Genomic DNA, 14,391 nt, shown 5'->3' with positions numbered 1-14,391 from the left:
GACTGGATCACTCAGCTGGGCGCTCCTGATATCCTGAGGTGTTAGCCGTTGACTGGTCTTGGTAAGACATCTATGTTGCAAGTGATTGCAGATATCCAGTCCACTTCTCCATGTTGTTGTACTTTCAGGGCTTCCCTGATTGATCCCAGCACTTCTGGCTCACATTCCTGAGTACACTCTCTGACTGTGACTTCAATGGCCACTGGTCTCCGTGATAAGAAGTCTGCATCTCGATTTGCCGTTCCTGCAAAGTGAAAAGGTAGTCTGCCAGCTCAGAAACCCACCGTTGCCCCGCTGCATTGAGTTTTGCCATTTTCATGACATATGTCAATGGGTTATTATCACTGTAGACAATAAAACGCGGCCCATGAAAACTTCCACCTTTCTTATTGACCGAGCCAACCCGGAGGGGTGGCACCTTTCTGAGGCTTTATATTGCATCTACACCCAACATTTGCACTATCTTGGCTTCTCAGAACGTTCAGGGTGTTGTGCTGTCCTGCGGGGCCCCAGAACCTCCAGTGCCCCTGACCTTGACCAAACCAGCCATGTGCTCATTCAGGAGAGAGAGGACTCTCTCAAGCACGACAAAATCAAGGATAAACTCAGGAGTTGGTCAAAACGTCTTCATTCAACACAGAAGAAGTCGTCCATCTCAGCTCCCACCATCTGCTCTGCATGTTCTCTCAGGCCCAGGGCCGGCAGGCCACAAGCTGCACTCCAGCCATGAGAACAGAGTTGCCCCTAGTGGTGGCAGTTGACACTTCTGTTCAAGAATGCTCTTGTATAAAATGCTGTAGAGTTGGTGGAGAAAAGGTCGATATAAATCAAACTACAAAAGTCGTTACTAATCCAAATTTCTGGCCAATGTAAGTATACATTGTTTTAAAACTGTCAGTTACATATTAGTAGCTTCAAGAATAATTGTACGACATTCAAGAGAGCTTGTTACTTGTTATTGAACTGAAACCTCATTAATAACACTTATATTACTAATTTAGCTATGAAATGCTGATTACAGTTGCAGAAATTTGCCTTTTAGTATTAAAAAACGACTATGGGTCACATGTGCAACTGTATTTAACATTTCATAGCTAAATTAGTGATAGTGTTAGCAATGAGTTTTCGGTTCAATACTGACAATCTAGGTGTCAACATTACCATATTGGTCCTAATATAAGATATATTATTCATCTACATTATCCTTACTATATTATATTATGCTATTATTCTTATATTCAGACCAATACAGTAATATATTAAAACAAATTTATGCTGTACATGACATATTTTGGAGTCAGGATAATTGAGGGTAGTTATGTTGTGCTTATGCCAGATTCCCAAAAACCAGCAGTCGACAGGGATTCCATTTTCACAGTCCTGTGTTCATCAAAAGAGGCTATAGTCCAAAATGGCAACATAGCTACTCCTAATTAGAGCATCTGGACAGAGCTTAGTAAACAGCTAGACAACAAGATCACTGCAAAGGCCCTATACACCTTTGTTAAATTAAACAGACACAATATCTGGACTGCTTTAGGGTTTACTCATTACAGTGATCATGAAACAAGTGGCAGTAGTGATGACACTGATTTTGAGCCAGGGTCCCTTTCCTCCAGTCCAAAAGATTGCTGCACTTTTGATTTTGAAGTTGAAGCAACTGTAAGGAGTGTCGTGGCCACATTCACATAAAATGTGACAAAAAGCCTGAAATAAACAGCAAAATGAAGTTCAGGTGTTCACTTAAAAACACTGATGACTCCCTGCATACTGGCTGTTCCAAGCGTGCGATGTCTGGTAACTTGCGTGTGCAGATATCCAAAGAACTGTGTGAGGGTAGAAAGGAACCCCATGTATGGAGGGAAACAGAGGCAACAAAGCTGATGGATTTTGGAGATCCTGAGCCAAGTCATCTGCCTAATTTGGCCACCCTGCGCAAAGCAAAGCAAGAGAGAAATGATTTAGAATTAGGCGACAAGGATCCTATTCTGTCATTGCAGATGCTAAAATACAGTGCACCTCACAGTGGTAGCATTAAAGACATTGGACTAGACAAGTTTTTCTGTCACTATTGGAGTCAAACACAAATGTATATGTACAAGACATTATCAAAGACATCTACTAACCCCACTGTGAGTTTTGATGCAACTGGCTCAGTGGTGAGGAGTAGAAACTACAGAGACCAAATGGCAAGTCTGGCCATATATTCCTATATCAGGGTGTTGTGGCAGGGGGTGAGAGCTCAAGTGTCCCAGTGGTGCAAATGCTGTCAGAGAGACATGATGTTAATGCCATAACACATTGGCTGACAGAATGGATACGCGCAGGTGCACCTACTCCAAAAGAGGTTGTGAGTGACTTTTCTCTGGCTTTGCTCGGATCTTTGGTCAAGGCTTTTACTTCTCATCCTGATCTTAAGACCTACATCAATGAGTGTTGTGGTGTCTTACTCGGTTACTGCCGGTGGGACTGCTTGAAAAAAAAAACATCGCATTAAAGATTTCTTTGTTAGGTCAATAGCTCAGCTTCTCGTGTCACAATCCATGGACGATGCAAGAGAGCTACTAAGATGCATTACTATTGTGGCTCTCAGCGAAACAGATGGTAGTGACAGCTCTGAACCCCCCCCCCCCCTCATTTCAGAAAGGTGCAAGAAATACCTAAAAGCCGAATTGCAGAAGAGCGTGTCATCATTCCAGATGTAGAGGGTACGGACCTGGAAGAAGTAGATCCATGTAACCAAACACAGACAGACCTGCGGCAGTGGATAACAGACATATGTGAGGAGAGCAGGTCACTTGCCACATCTAATGGTGATCATGACAATATGCACTTCCTCCCTGAGATTATTCCAAATATAATATGGCTTGCAAATTACTTACCTCTCTGGACAGGGTAATGATCCGTCACTTCCGGAGCTCCAACATCACTGCAAGTTCAGCCAATGTCGAAGCCGAGTTTAAAAACATCAAACGCGGCCTTTTCAAGCATGAACACTTGCCTATTCGAGTGGATCGATTCATTGCTCGACATCTGTCCTTCATTGAAGGCAACATGCGTATTTTTTCTGCAAAACAATAGAGTGTGGAAAAAGGTGAAGAGGATGAGGCTGTTGCGACAGTGATCGACACAGGAGTCAATCCACTACCCACCGCAACCTGCAGGATAGATGGAAGGCCAGAGATGGATGCTTCCTGCTCTGGGAAGTCTGACACCGTCACAAACATCCATCCAACAGATGAAGAAGCTGTTGAAAACTGGAGAGGCTTAGCGGTTCCACCCAAAAAGAGGAAGAGGAGTTTATACCTCTCTCCTTGTCCTGAATGGCTCCATGCAGATCCATCTGTGAGAGGGAAAAGACTAAAAGTGGACCTGTTGAAAAATGGAAACAATCAACAGACTTTAAACTCAGGAAATCAAGAATCTCTGTGCTTAACACATGTGCATTTGTCAATGCTTATGTTGTGCTTACTGTGATAGTGTCACTTTTGAAAATATTGTTTGCAAAGAGGATTCCAACAACCTCATCCTGCTAGTGAAATCCATCACCACAAAGGGTCTGAATGCACAGGCCTACATACAGAGGGCAGAACTGCTGAGCGAAATATTCAAAGCTGTCCGACTGAAGTCTGGTGCTCTCCAAATCGATGCACAATGCCACATCTCCACTATCATTTAAAAGTCAATGACAAAACGCACTTGTGTTTCATTAACAAAACAGTGCTCTTCACAGTATTTTTGGTCTCAGCAAACAAATCACAAGGGAAATTGCATTTGTTTGTACTTCTGTTGCTGTACTGCAGGCTTCTGGCATGGCTCATCTTCAGACCGCAGTGGAAGAAGGCCTTGACCTTCCGGAGTCCCCCTACCTCAGGCCGATCCAAAGTCTGTCACAGTGTCCCTCTGCAATCAAGCCAGATACCTCAGAAAAAGTGCTCTGTGCAGGGAAAGTTTCTCACAGTTACAGTCTGGGAGAACTTATGTGGATTGACACTGACCTGGGAAGCAACTCCACAGAATTTCCTTTGAGTGAATTTCCCTCCAATCTGATGCTCCAGGGAACGAGATTTACTTTACGGGCAGTCATTGCTTTTAGAGGAGGCTTAATCCAGGATGATCTTGGGCATTATGTGGCCTACTGCAGGAGGTCTCCATGTGTCTGGGAGATGTATGATGACCTGAGAAGTGGAGTGACGGCAGCATCAGATAATAACCAAATATGCCCACATGCAGTATTATACACAAAAGACTGATTGCACTATTTATATTTAATTTCACAAGTTAAAATATTTTGGTTGGAATTTTTTGTATGCCACATTCCCTTGTTTTCCTATTCCTGTTAGGAGAAGGAAGTAGTGTGATATATTTTATGGAAGTTTGCACTCAAGTCTATTATTTTGTGTGGTATCTTTGGTTTGAAGACAGATTTAAACTTGTCAGTATTAAGTGTTTTTAAAGTTTTTTTGTTAATGGATGTTCGATAATACATAATTAAATTTCAAAAGTTAAATCATTTTTAATATAATTACAATGTCATTTAGACTGATGTAAAAGCTGAATTTTATGTATCATTAGACCCACTCCAGTTTTCGATATCACATGATTCTTTAGAAATCATAGTAAAATGTTGATTGTATGCTCAATTATTATTGGTGCTCAGTTAAGAAAGGTTCTTAATTTTGATCAATGTTGATCAACTTTTTATTCATTTATTACTTCCTTGCTATATAAAAGTATTATATTTTATATCACTTAGCCAAAATCTTTGAATTGTTGTATATATTGGTTTTCAGAAGAAGAAAAGAACAACAATAAGCAGCACAACTGTTTTCAACATTGATAATGTTTCTTGAGCATCAAATTCATAACATCGGTAGCTATATTAGAATGTTTTCTGAAGGATCATGTGACACTGAACTAATGATGCGAAAATTCAGCTTTGATTACAGTAATAAATTACACTTTACTATATATTCACATATAAAACTGTAGTATTACATTGAAATAATATTTCACAATATTACTGTATTTTTGATCAAATAAATATAGTCAAAGGACTGTTTTTAAGGTGACAATCTGTAAAACATGTGAAGATTGTACTGTATCTTGAAGATTGTTGTATTGTAACTTCTGTTATAAAGATGAAGATTGACATCTAGTTAATTAAAAAAATAAGCACATAGTTTTGTAAAAAAAAATAAACAACTGCTGTTCAGGGGCCGTATTCACAAAGAATTTTATCTTACCACTAGGAGTGCTCCTAAATCGCACTAAAATATTTTAGCTAGGAGTTTTCTCTTAAAAGTTATTCACAACGCCTTTCAGACCTACTCTTAGTAAAGAAAAATGACAACTCCTAAACTAAGAGTGAGTCTTCGTTGCTATGGATGACGTCATTACTCATGCACGAGCTTGACTGAAGTGACCACCTTGATTGGCTGATGATTGTAACGCGGGAATGATTCCAAACACCTCCCCTATGATGATGAGTGACAGGTGACAGGTCTGAGAATGCGTGCGCTACACAAGTAGTGCGAAGGACGGAAGATGATGAATAACTGAATAAATAGCCTAAATGAATAAAGAGTAAGGAAAAACAAATAGCCTAGTAGCCTAATGAAACATATGGATTGATGCAATATCTTTGCAACATTATTGAATTAATCTGTCACTATGCCTCTGCCTACGTTTGCAAAGAGAAGAACATTTTAATTTGATTCACAATGAAATGTTACAATTAGTTTACATGCAGTGAGTAGTTTTGGTTGTTGTTGGTGGCGTTGTTGCATCCCTAGTTATGCCTACAATGCAAAATTGTTCCCTCGTGATTGGAAGCTCCTGTAGCCGCCGCATACGCATTTCAAAACATCGCAACGTGAAATGCCACAAAAAGCGGTTTGTGAATAGGTCTTAGTGAGTTAGGAGTCCTCTCGACTTCTTTTAAGCTGTCCCAGACTTAGGTGCTACTTTTAGGGCTAAAATGCTTCGTGAATTACTCTTAGTCAAAAAAATTAGGAGTCCTAAAGTTACGAGTGACACGCCCATTATTTTTAGGAGTTGCTCCTAAATTCGCCAGTTAGGAGCTACTTTTAGCCTTAAAATGTGTTGTGAATACGGCCCCTGTTAAATGTTGAGTGTTTTGACTACTTTTTGAATGTTGTATAATTATATCTCTAGGTAATGAAGATATATTAAAAACCATATATATATATATATATATATATATATATATATATATATATATATATATATATATATATATATATATAGTGCTTTAGTACTATCATAATCATCTGGCTTGATTTCCTGCCATATTTAGTGCTGTTAACATTGCCTGCATTTTCCTCAGAGCTGCCAGTTGGAGCTAGGCTGTCTGTGTGGAAGAAAAGTTGAATCTCCAGTGGCAAGTGTTCAGCTGTCTGTGTATGAGGGCCAGCATGAATAAAAGACTAAATCTGGGCATTTTATTGCCTTTGCTGCATTTCCTCTTCCCCCTCTTCCTCTTACATATTTTTTTTTATCATCTTATATATATGCAACAACTGAACAGATTTGCTTATGAGGGATAACACACAACAAAAATATTATATTAGTTTAAGGAAATTTGGCAGTGTGGCTATGGAAAATTTCCAACCATATGACTTCACCATGGCATGTTACTAAAAGATTTGCCTTTAACATCTATAACACCAAAACGCAAAACCGATTTATCAGCTGAAAATTTAGTGCTGCCCTCTGCTGTTCAAATGTACACCACTTCCATGTTTTCAATGTTATGTGGGAGCAGGATCTATTTTGTAATTCTTGTTTATTAAACGTAAAATGCAATAAAAGAACCTGAAAAGTCAGTGTTATTGCATAAGTTTATTTCTTGCTATGCCATGTCTTACATAAGAGGTTTAATACAGGTAAACAATGTAATTTGTGTGTCTCTGTCTGCTATTTCAAAAGTTCAGCATATCAGTCCTTATGAGACTGCATGTTCACTGAGTGTGTAAACAAGGTGGCGCATTGTCTCCAATGGTTGCAGAACCCAGGGGAGGGATACAAGTGAAGCTCACAATCAGCAAATAGAATCATCTTGCCACAACCAATCATCCAACTGATATAGCATCATTACATTCATTGTCACAGCTGATTTCGTAATGATGTACATCTGAACTTGTTGTGTAAATGTAATGGTCAGTTACTCTGAAAAGCTTTATTGCAATACAGTTCATTTTTCTTTTTCTTTAAAAAAGCCATGTTTATTTCTATAAACCCAAATGCATTGAGATTAATGATACACTCTTTAAATGGCAGATCATTAGTGAAAGTGCTACAACGACCAGCTTCAAAAAACCAGCTGCACTCCCATTTATTGTGTTGCCTCAGCATGTTTTCGAAAGCAAGACTCAGATTACAGATTGTATCTATAAACGCTGGTGACGTCTCAAATGTCCATGTTGCCCTCCGATGATATTTACATGTATCTATAAATAGTAAAACCAGAGAAACTGATAATTTTGCAGTGGATCTCTTTTTTTTCCAGAGCTGTATGCTGTTGCAGTATGATCTGAGTTTAAACTGGATATGAAACAGTATTCTGATGATCAGCTGTGCTTATACTGTCTACTTCTACTTACCATATTACAATGACCAAGACCTCGATTTTTATACACGGAAAGTGAGTAGGTGATCTACAACCTGCATATTCAACAAAACAAAAGTATTTTCCCCAATTACCCCACTTTAGTTGAATAGATATGTAAGAAGAAAAAAAGAGTGCTTCAATAAAGCGACAAAGAAAAAAAAATTGCTGCCACTGAGAACATTTTCAAGGACAATGATTCAAATACTTCCAAGCTTGGCTTTGAGCGAAATAAACTCCATAAAGTTATATTAACATTGTTATTGCATCAAAGATTTTTGTAACCATGTCCTAATATAAGTTCCTCAGGATGTTTACGCAACATTAGCATGTAAACAAAAATTACTAACATCATAAAGTCCTAGTCCACCTTATTTAAGTACGAACCAACACTTGCACACACAGATTTGGCGTAAAACAAAATGGACATTATCACAATTCCCCTTTAAACGTTCAAAGTGATATTGCACATATCCTGCACATGTCTGTTGTTAAGTCCCTGCCTGCACAAAACATTACAAGAAAATGCACAATTGTCTCTGTATGAGAGCATACATTCATTCATTTAATATCTGGACTACACAATTTCCATTATCTCACTATTAAAAAGGGTTCCATGTACAGTTTCCCAGTAACACATCTGAATACTGATGCAGATATAAAGTGCATGATCTGCTAAGTCAATGTTCTTCTGAACCAAAATACTACCATAAAGTAACATGCTGTCATAGATGTGCTATGCCTGTGTTGTGTTCTGTTGGTCTACAGACACAGAGATCCGTAACCCAGTCAAAAAGTATTGCAAGCTCATTGAGGGCCTGAATTCTGCTAATCCAAACCAAAGGTCACTTTAATAAGCCTCAGTAAGAATTTGTTTTTGATGTGTCCTCCGCTTGGAATCCTACAAGCAAACAAATGAAGGTTGATGTTTATACCTGTTAGCCTTATTTGTCTTTTAGAAATCTGAATTAGCAAGATTATGATTGAGCTAATTTGATCTGATTTTTAAAGAAATTTTAGTTTTATATGGGTGGCAAATCATCTGTGCCAGTGGGTGATCGGAATCATGCCCTGACTGCAGAGTGTGCACTGGCGGGCATCACTGCTGTGCCAGTAGGGCACTCCGATTGGCCTTCATCTTCTCTAGTCTCTTCGTCAGGTGGCTGTTGCTTGCTTCCAGCTCATCGATACGGTCAAGCGCAGACCTCAGCTAAAGAATAAGCACAGCAGGAATTTGTTACATCACACTATGAAAAATATTCAGTGGCTTTGTAAATATCACACAATAATAAATAACTAAACTACCTTAATAAAATCTCGGAACAACACTTGTTTGTTGAGTTGGACATACCAAAATAAATGTCTGAAAATCCAACAGTTAATTTGGACTAAAATTTACATCTCTTATTTAAGTTTTATGAACAAACAATTTGACAAACAAATTATATTTTTAAGATATACTTCATATTTTTGTTAAATTTCATTCAACATATTTGAGAATGAAGAAATGATACTGATCAGCTTCAAGAACTACTATTATTATTCATTCCATCTCAACATTCTCTCATCTTTAACAGCAAACTTAAGAAATTGAGTAAGTTGGACAATCATGTGCCAAGAGAGGGAAATTTTATTTTTCAAGCATTCTATGATACAAACTGTATAAGGAGAGTAATTGTCTAAATTAAGTGTTATTTTGTGTATATGAAGTGGAGATCTGTTAGTGCATGTTCTTTTATGTTTGGATTCATGTGAGATTCTGTTAAATTGACATTTTGGTGTTACCATTGTGGTGAAGAGTAGAGTCAGTGGTTAGATCGAGGATGTGCCAAGAGACATTTAAGTCACCATGAAAGTCTGAAAGGAATTTTGAATTGAGTAACTTGCAAATCTGTGCTGACTCTGTTCCAGATTTTTGTTTTGGTTAAAATAAAATAAAAATGTTCACAAACCCGACATCACTTTATTGAAGAAATAGCAAACCACAATGATCCAGTCGATTTACAATGGACAAAAATTAAATCTCACCCTACATTTCTTTTTTTTTTTTGGTCCATTACCTTATAGGGATAGTTCACCCAAAAATGAAAATTCTGTCAGTATTTACTCACCCTCATGTTGTTCCAACCTTGTAAGACCTTCGTTCATCTTCGGAACACGAATTAAGATATTTTTGATTAAATCTGAGAGCTGGATCACTCCTCCATAGGCTTCTAAGGTATCCAGCTCTCAGATTTCATCAAAAATATCTTAATTCGTGTTCCGAAGATGAACGAAGGTCTTACGAGGTTGGAACAACATGAGGGTGTGTAATTACTGACAGAATTTTCATTTTTGGGTGAACTAAACCTTTAACATGTTAGGTCTAATTAAATGTAGTCATGGCACCAAAAGTTGATCTATTTAATTTTTTAGTTACATGTACTCAATTCACAAGGTATATTTAATTGATTTCACAGCTTTCAAATGTGCAATATTTCAGCAAAATATTTAAAAAAGAATATTTCACCAAAAAAATTACTACATGATAATTACATTTTTTTAAGATTCTAAAAATGTTTTAAGATGTTTGAAATGTTAGCATTACCACCCCCCCCCCCCCCCCCCCCCCCATCCCAATCTTTTAATCAATGTACCTCTCTCTGTAACTTGCGTTTCTCAACTTTCAGTTCATCTTCCACTTTCTCCGCAGCCTCAGCAGACATCTTATAGCGGCCCACCTGACCCTCCAGCCGAATTATCTGCCACATGACAGAGATTGCAGGTTATGTATGCAACACTGTGGAACTGGTTGTACCAGAAATCAGAAGAAAATTAAAAGTGCATAAAGAGAAGTAAAATTTAAAGGAAAATATTAATCAACCACTGATGATGAAATTGAATGCAAGGACACGATTCTGAGTTGTGCCTCTGGGAATAAAGTCTTGTGTCAGTGTTAACCATGACTTACATTTTGTTCAAGCGCTGTGACTTCTTGCACAGACTTGACTAACTTGAATTTCAGGTCACTTATCTGCCTGTTAGCATCTCCTGTAGAAAAAAAAAAACTGAGGTCATATGAAAACATATAACTCCATATGACAAACCAGCCTAAGTCAAGACTGATAGTGATATAAATTTAAAGGTGTATCTTACTCTGCAGATCTAGGATATGAGGATCCAGACCATTCTGAAGATCATCCTCATCCGTGCTTCCCATTTCTTCTGTCCCATTCTTCTGCTTCTGCTCTGCAGTGGCTTTAAGCTTCCGTACCTGCAAACACACACACAGCACAGCAGAACCTGATTTCACCATGTGCAACATGTTCCTGGATCAACTTCTTTGTTGATTCTGGAACAAAATTCCAATCAACTAATTAGATCTGAGGGACAATGGCGAGCAGGACAAGGTCAAGGGCCGTGGGAGGCCGGTGGCGTGATTATGAGCGACACTTGCGCGACACACAGGTCTCATATCTCTCACGGAGGAGCGGAAGCATTAAAAGGAGGAGTGACGACAGTGGAGATCGCAAGAGGAACAGGCTGGATCTTATGTTGTGTTTTTGTGACAGCAGTCATCCGTGAGGGGCTGCTGTCTTTTACTTTCGTTTTGTAGCCTATTTGTTTATTTATTTTTTTGAAGTTGTAGAATGTTCGCTGGTTCCCGCCTCCTTCTTCCTAAAACATCTAACCTCGTTACAGACAAGTTTAGGGTTTATGTCAAATGTAGGTTTACAGCCAGGGTTAGGTACTTCTACATCAGGGTTATTCACCTATCATTTCCCTCTGATTTTAGGGAGAGGTTATAGGTAAGGATATGGTTGTGATAAAATTTTCGGACAGTTATCTTGTTCCAGGATCACGTTGACAGAACGCGTCTAACTCAGCAAAATCGGGATGTGCCACAGCGCACAGTCATCTTAACAAAGTCCTTATGACAGACATTTCATGCTCTTCCACAATATCAGTTATACATAAAACAATGAATCACTTGAAAAAAAATAAGATGACAAAACTCACCTGGTCGAGCAAACTCTCTCTCTCTTCCACCAGCTTCCTTAATCTGATCTCTGAAAAATTCAAACAAAAATATATACAGAACATGAACCTCATACAGAATCGAATGTCAGATACACAATGAGTCGATGTAGGCGCTAATATAATTTATTTTGTAGCTCATAGTATACAAATTGGAACTGTCATTTTAACATTTTACAATGAATTATAAAAAATGCATGACTCGATTGCAAAATGGATTGTTGGGGTGATAAGGAATAAGGAAAGAAACCAGACATTTTATTTACTTCTAAAGCCAGTTGTGTAAAGTCTTTTTAAAGCTTTATTCCTCTTGTATGTCAAATTATCTTCATTTAAGTTTTTTTCCCAGCAATATTCCTAAAAGTCATTAATAATAATCACCATATCATATAATTAATTAAAAAGTTAATATAATTACTGTTTTTATTTAATATGAATAATTGTGAAATGTATATATGCAGTTGTTATTATTATTATTATTATACACATTGTATATGTACACTGATGTGAATATTATTTTGTATAAAACATTTTTGGTATGTGATTTTTATTTGTGGTGACAAGTGATTTCAATTATTATGATGATGATGATGATGATGATGATGATGATGATGATGTATTGGCACACATGGAGAAGTACACATTCTTACAAAGTGCATATCACAATGTATTCCCATTTCTCTTGAGGAATTTGTTTTCAAAAATCAAGCTTTTCAGAATATTGAAAGAAATGTACAGCTTTTGCATGCCCAAAACATGCCTGGATCATTCTCATTTACATTAAAGATTTAAAGTACATATGCAAAATTACACCAAGTATAATTTCTCAATGAAAAATAAAATCAAAAGGACATTGTCACAAACATCAGAAAATAAAAAAAGAATAATAAAAATCTGTGAAAAATCATGACACACAGCAGTTGATGATCTTCTTAATTTTAAACTTTGTCTTAAATAACGTCTGTGTTTCATTTTCTATACTCAGTCCTCTCACATCAAATATTATTTCTTTTGGAGGTTCACTGCTATGCATATTTAAACCAGCAACTGCTTCCTCACAACTATCGAGAAGGAAAGCTGTGCCCTTGTGCTCTACTGGCATGCTATACGTGTCCTCCACACACTGCAACTCTGGCTCAGCCTCTGTCTCTTGCTGGTCCCTGGATTGTACACCATTGTCTCCTGTGGTATTAAATATATCCATTTCGTTAGAGTCTGTGGGTTCAAACATGAGCTCTTGAGAGGATTTCATGGTAGCATTGATTTCTATGCAGTTAATGTTCTCTCCTGGTCTTTCCGAAATTATCTGATTCTCAGGTTTAAATTGTTATAGTGAAACTAGTTTTTGCACTTTAATCAATGTCTCCTTTATCCTCTGACATGTTTTGTTTGATTATAATTACAGGTTCTTCAACATTTACTGGAGTGCACTTTACCTGTGAGGTGTCAAATCTGCAACCAAGTAGGAATTTTTTATTTTTTTTTATGTATATTGAGAGTAGGAATCCACCTTTACGTACATTGACCTTTCACTGAGGGCTGCCATTTCTGATTCATCTAGGGTTGTTTGACCTTGTTTTGGCTACACATTTACTGAATTATTTTTGTTAGGATTTAGAAGATTCTCCTGTGTCAGAATTTCCTATTATTAATCTTGATAACTCTCTGTAGTTTTGGCATGTTAATGAACATGGCCAGGTTAATGTGTTTGGTCTTGCTAGAATATATCTGCTATACACGCTGCTGCAGATACACTGACACGCTGCTGTGAGCATGTAAGTTATGCAGCTGCATTAACACATACAGTAAATCCTGAAGCAAATCTAAGCAGGTGGACCTGAGGGAGGTGGAGGATTTCAGAGGAAGTCTGATAGCTTGCTGCCCCAACTAGCCTACAGCGAACACCAAACCAGACTATTTAGGTGTTGAACAAGCAATCTCACTGACTGCAGAATCAGCAGACGCCAATCAACTTGTGCCATGTTGCAAAAGTGTGATGGCTTGCAGAAAGGACCTATCAGCCTGTGACATCTAGAGTTTCCTGACTGAACTAGATATTTATAAGAGTTTGTTACCATTTGTGGACTAAATGTGCTGACTTCATTCTCAGATGGACAAGTCTTTGCTTGGCCTTCACTCTCTGTTTTAATGTCAGCTGACTACATTTCTTATAGGCTAAGGTAATTAATTACAATTTTGGGTTTTGACAACTTCAAATCACTTTTCTTCATGCTGGTTTTCAGAGATCGCATCAGATAGCAAATAGTCCAGTTTTCTGTGCCTCAGAGCTTGTACCTATTTCTCTTTTAACTTCTTTTTTGGGGGGATGTATACAGTCAACGTTTCCTCATTTAACAAATTGACACAGGAATGACACCAAAATGATTTTAATCTCTAATCTTTAACATATTTCTAATGATTTCTACAATAATAATGAAAAAACAATGCAAATATGCATTAAGAAAATACCATAAAAGCAAAATTGTAAACATATGTTGATTACAACAAGTAAATCTGCTGCAATAGCTGATTTGTTTAGATTGTGAGTTAAAAAAATACTGGAAACCGTTTGTCTTACCTAACATGCTGTCTCCAGTCATGGGGGGCGTGTGAGAGTCTTGATTCAATCGGGAAGCTTTTTCCGAATCAGCATGCCCATCAATCGCCCCGTCTGCTACCTGCCCATTGGACATCACCTCAGATCCCAGCACAATGCCATGTTTCTGAGCAAGAATTCAATCTGA

The 14,391-nt window shown here is 37.8% G+C and overlaps 1 protein-coding gene across 17 annotated transcripts in view; it reads right to left on the bottom strand.

Annotated features, from left to right (window-relative positions):
- Positions 1 to 6,849: 6,849 nt before the first annotated feature.
- lrrfip1b (leucine rich repeat (in FLII) interacting protein 1b) overlaps positions 6,850 to 14,391 on the bottom strand; it is a 70,175-nt gene continuing 62,633 nt past the window's right edge. For all 17 annotated transcript variants that reach the window (XM_077199214.1, XM_077199216.1, XM_077199221.1 and 14 more), the window contains 6 exons: positions 14,226 to 14,370; positions 11,630 to 11,679; positions 10,766 to 10,883; positions 10,581 to 10,660; positions 10,267 to 10,371; positions 6,850 to 8,840 (listed from right to left, as the gene is read on the bottom strand). In XM_077199214.1, coding sequence (XP_077055329.1) covers positions 8,730 to 8,840; positions 10,267 to 10,371; positions 10,581 to 10,660; positions 10,766 to 10,883; positions 11,630 to 11,679; positions 14,226 to 14,370 — 609 coding nt within the window. In that variant the 3' untranslated portion in view covers positions 6,850 to 8,729. The remainder of the gene's footprint in view (positions 8,841 to 10,266; positions 10,372 to 10,580; positions 10,661 to 10,765; positions 10,884 to 11,629; positions 11,680 to 14,225; positions 14,371 to 14,391) is intronic.

This window comes from Siphateles boraxobius, unplaced genomic scaffold (assembly GCF_051911475.1).
Source record: "Siphateles boraxobius isolate OS27281-9 unplaced genomic scaffold, OSU_SipBor_1 41, whole genome shotgun sequence".
NCBI lineage: Eukaryota > Metazoa > Chordata > Actinopteri > Cypriniformes > Leuciscidae > Siphateles > Siphateles boraxobius.
This window is presented reverse-complemented; position numbering and strand designations above follow the sequence as displayed.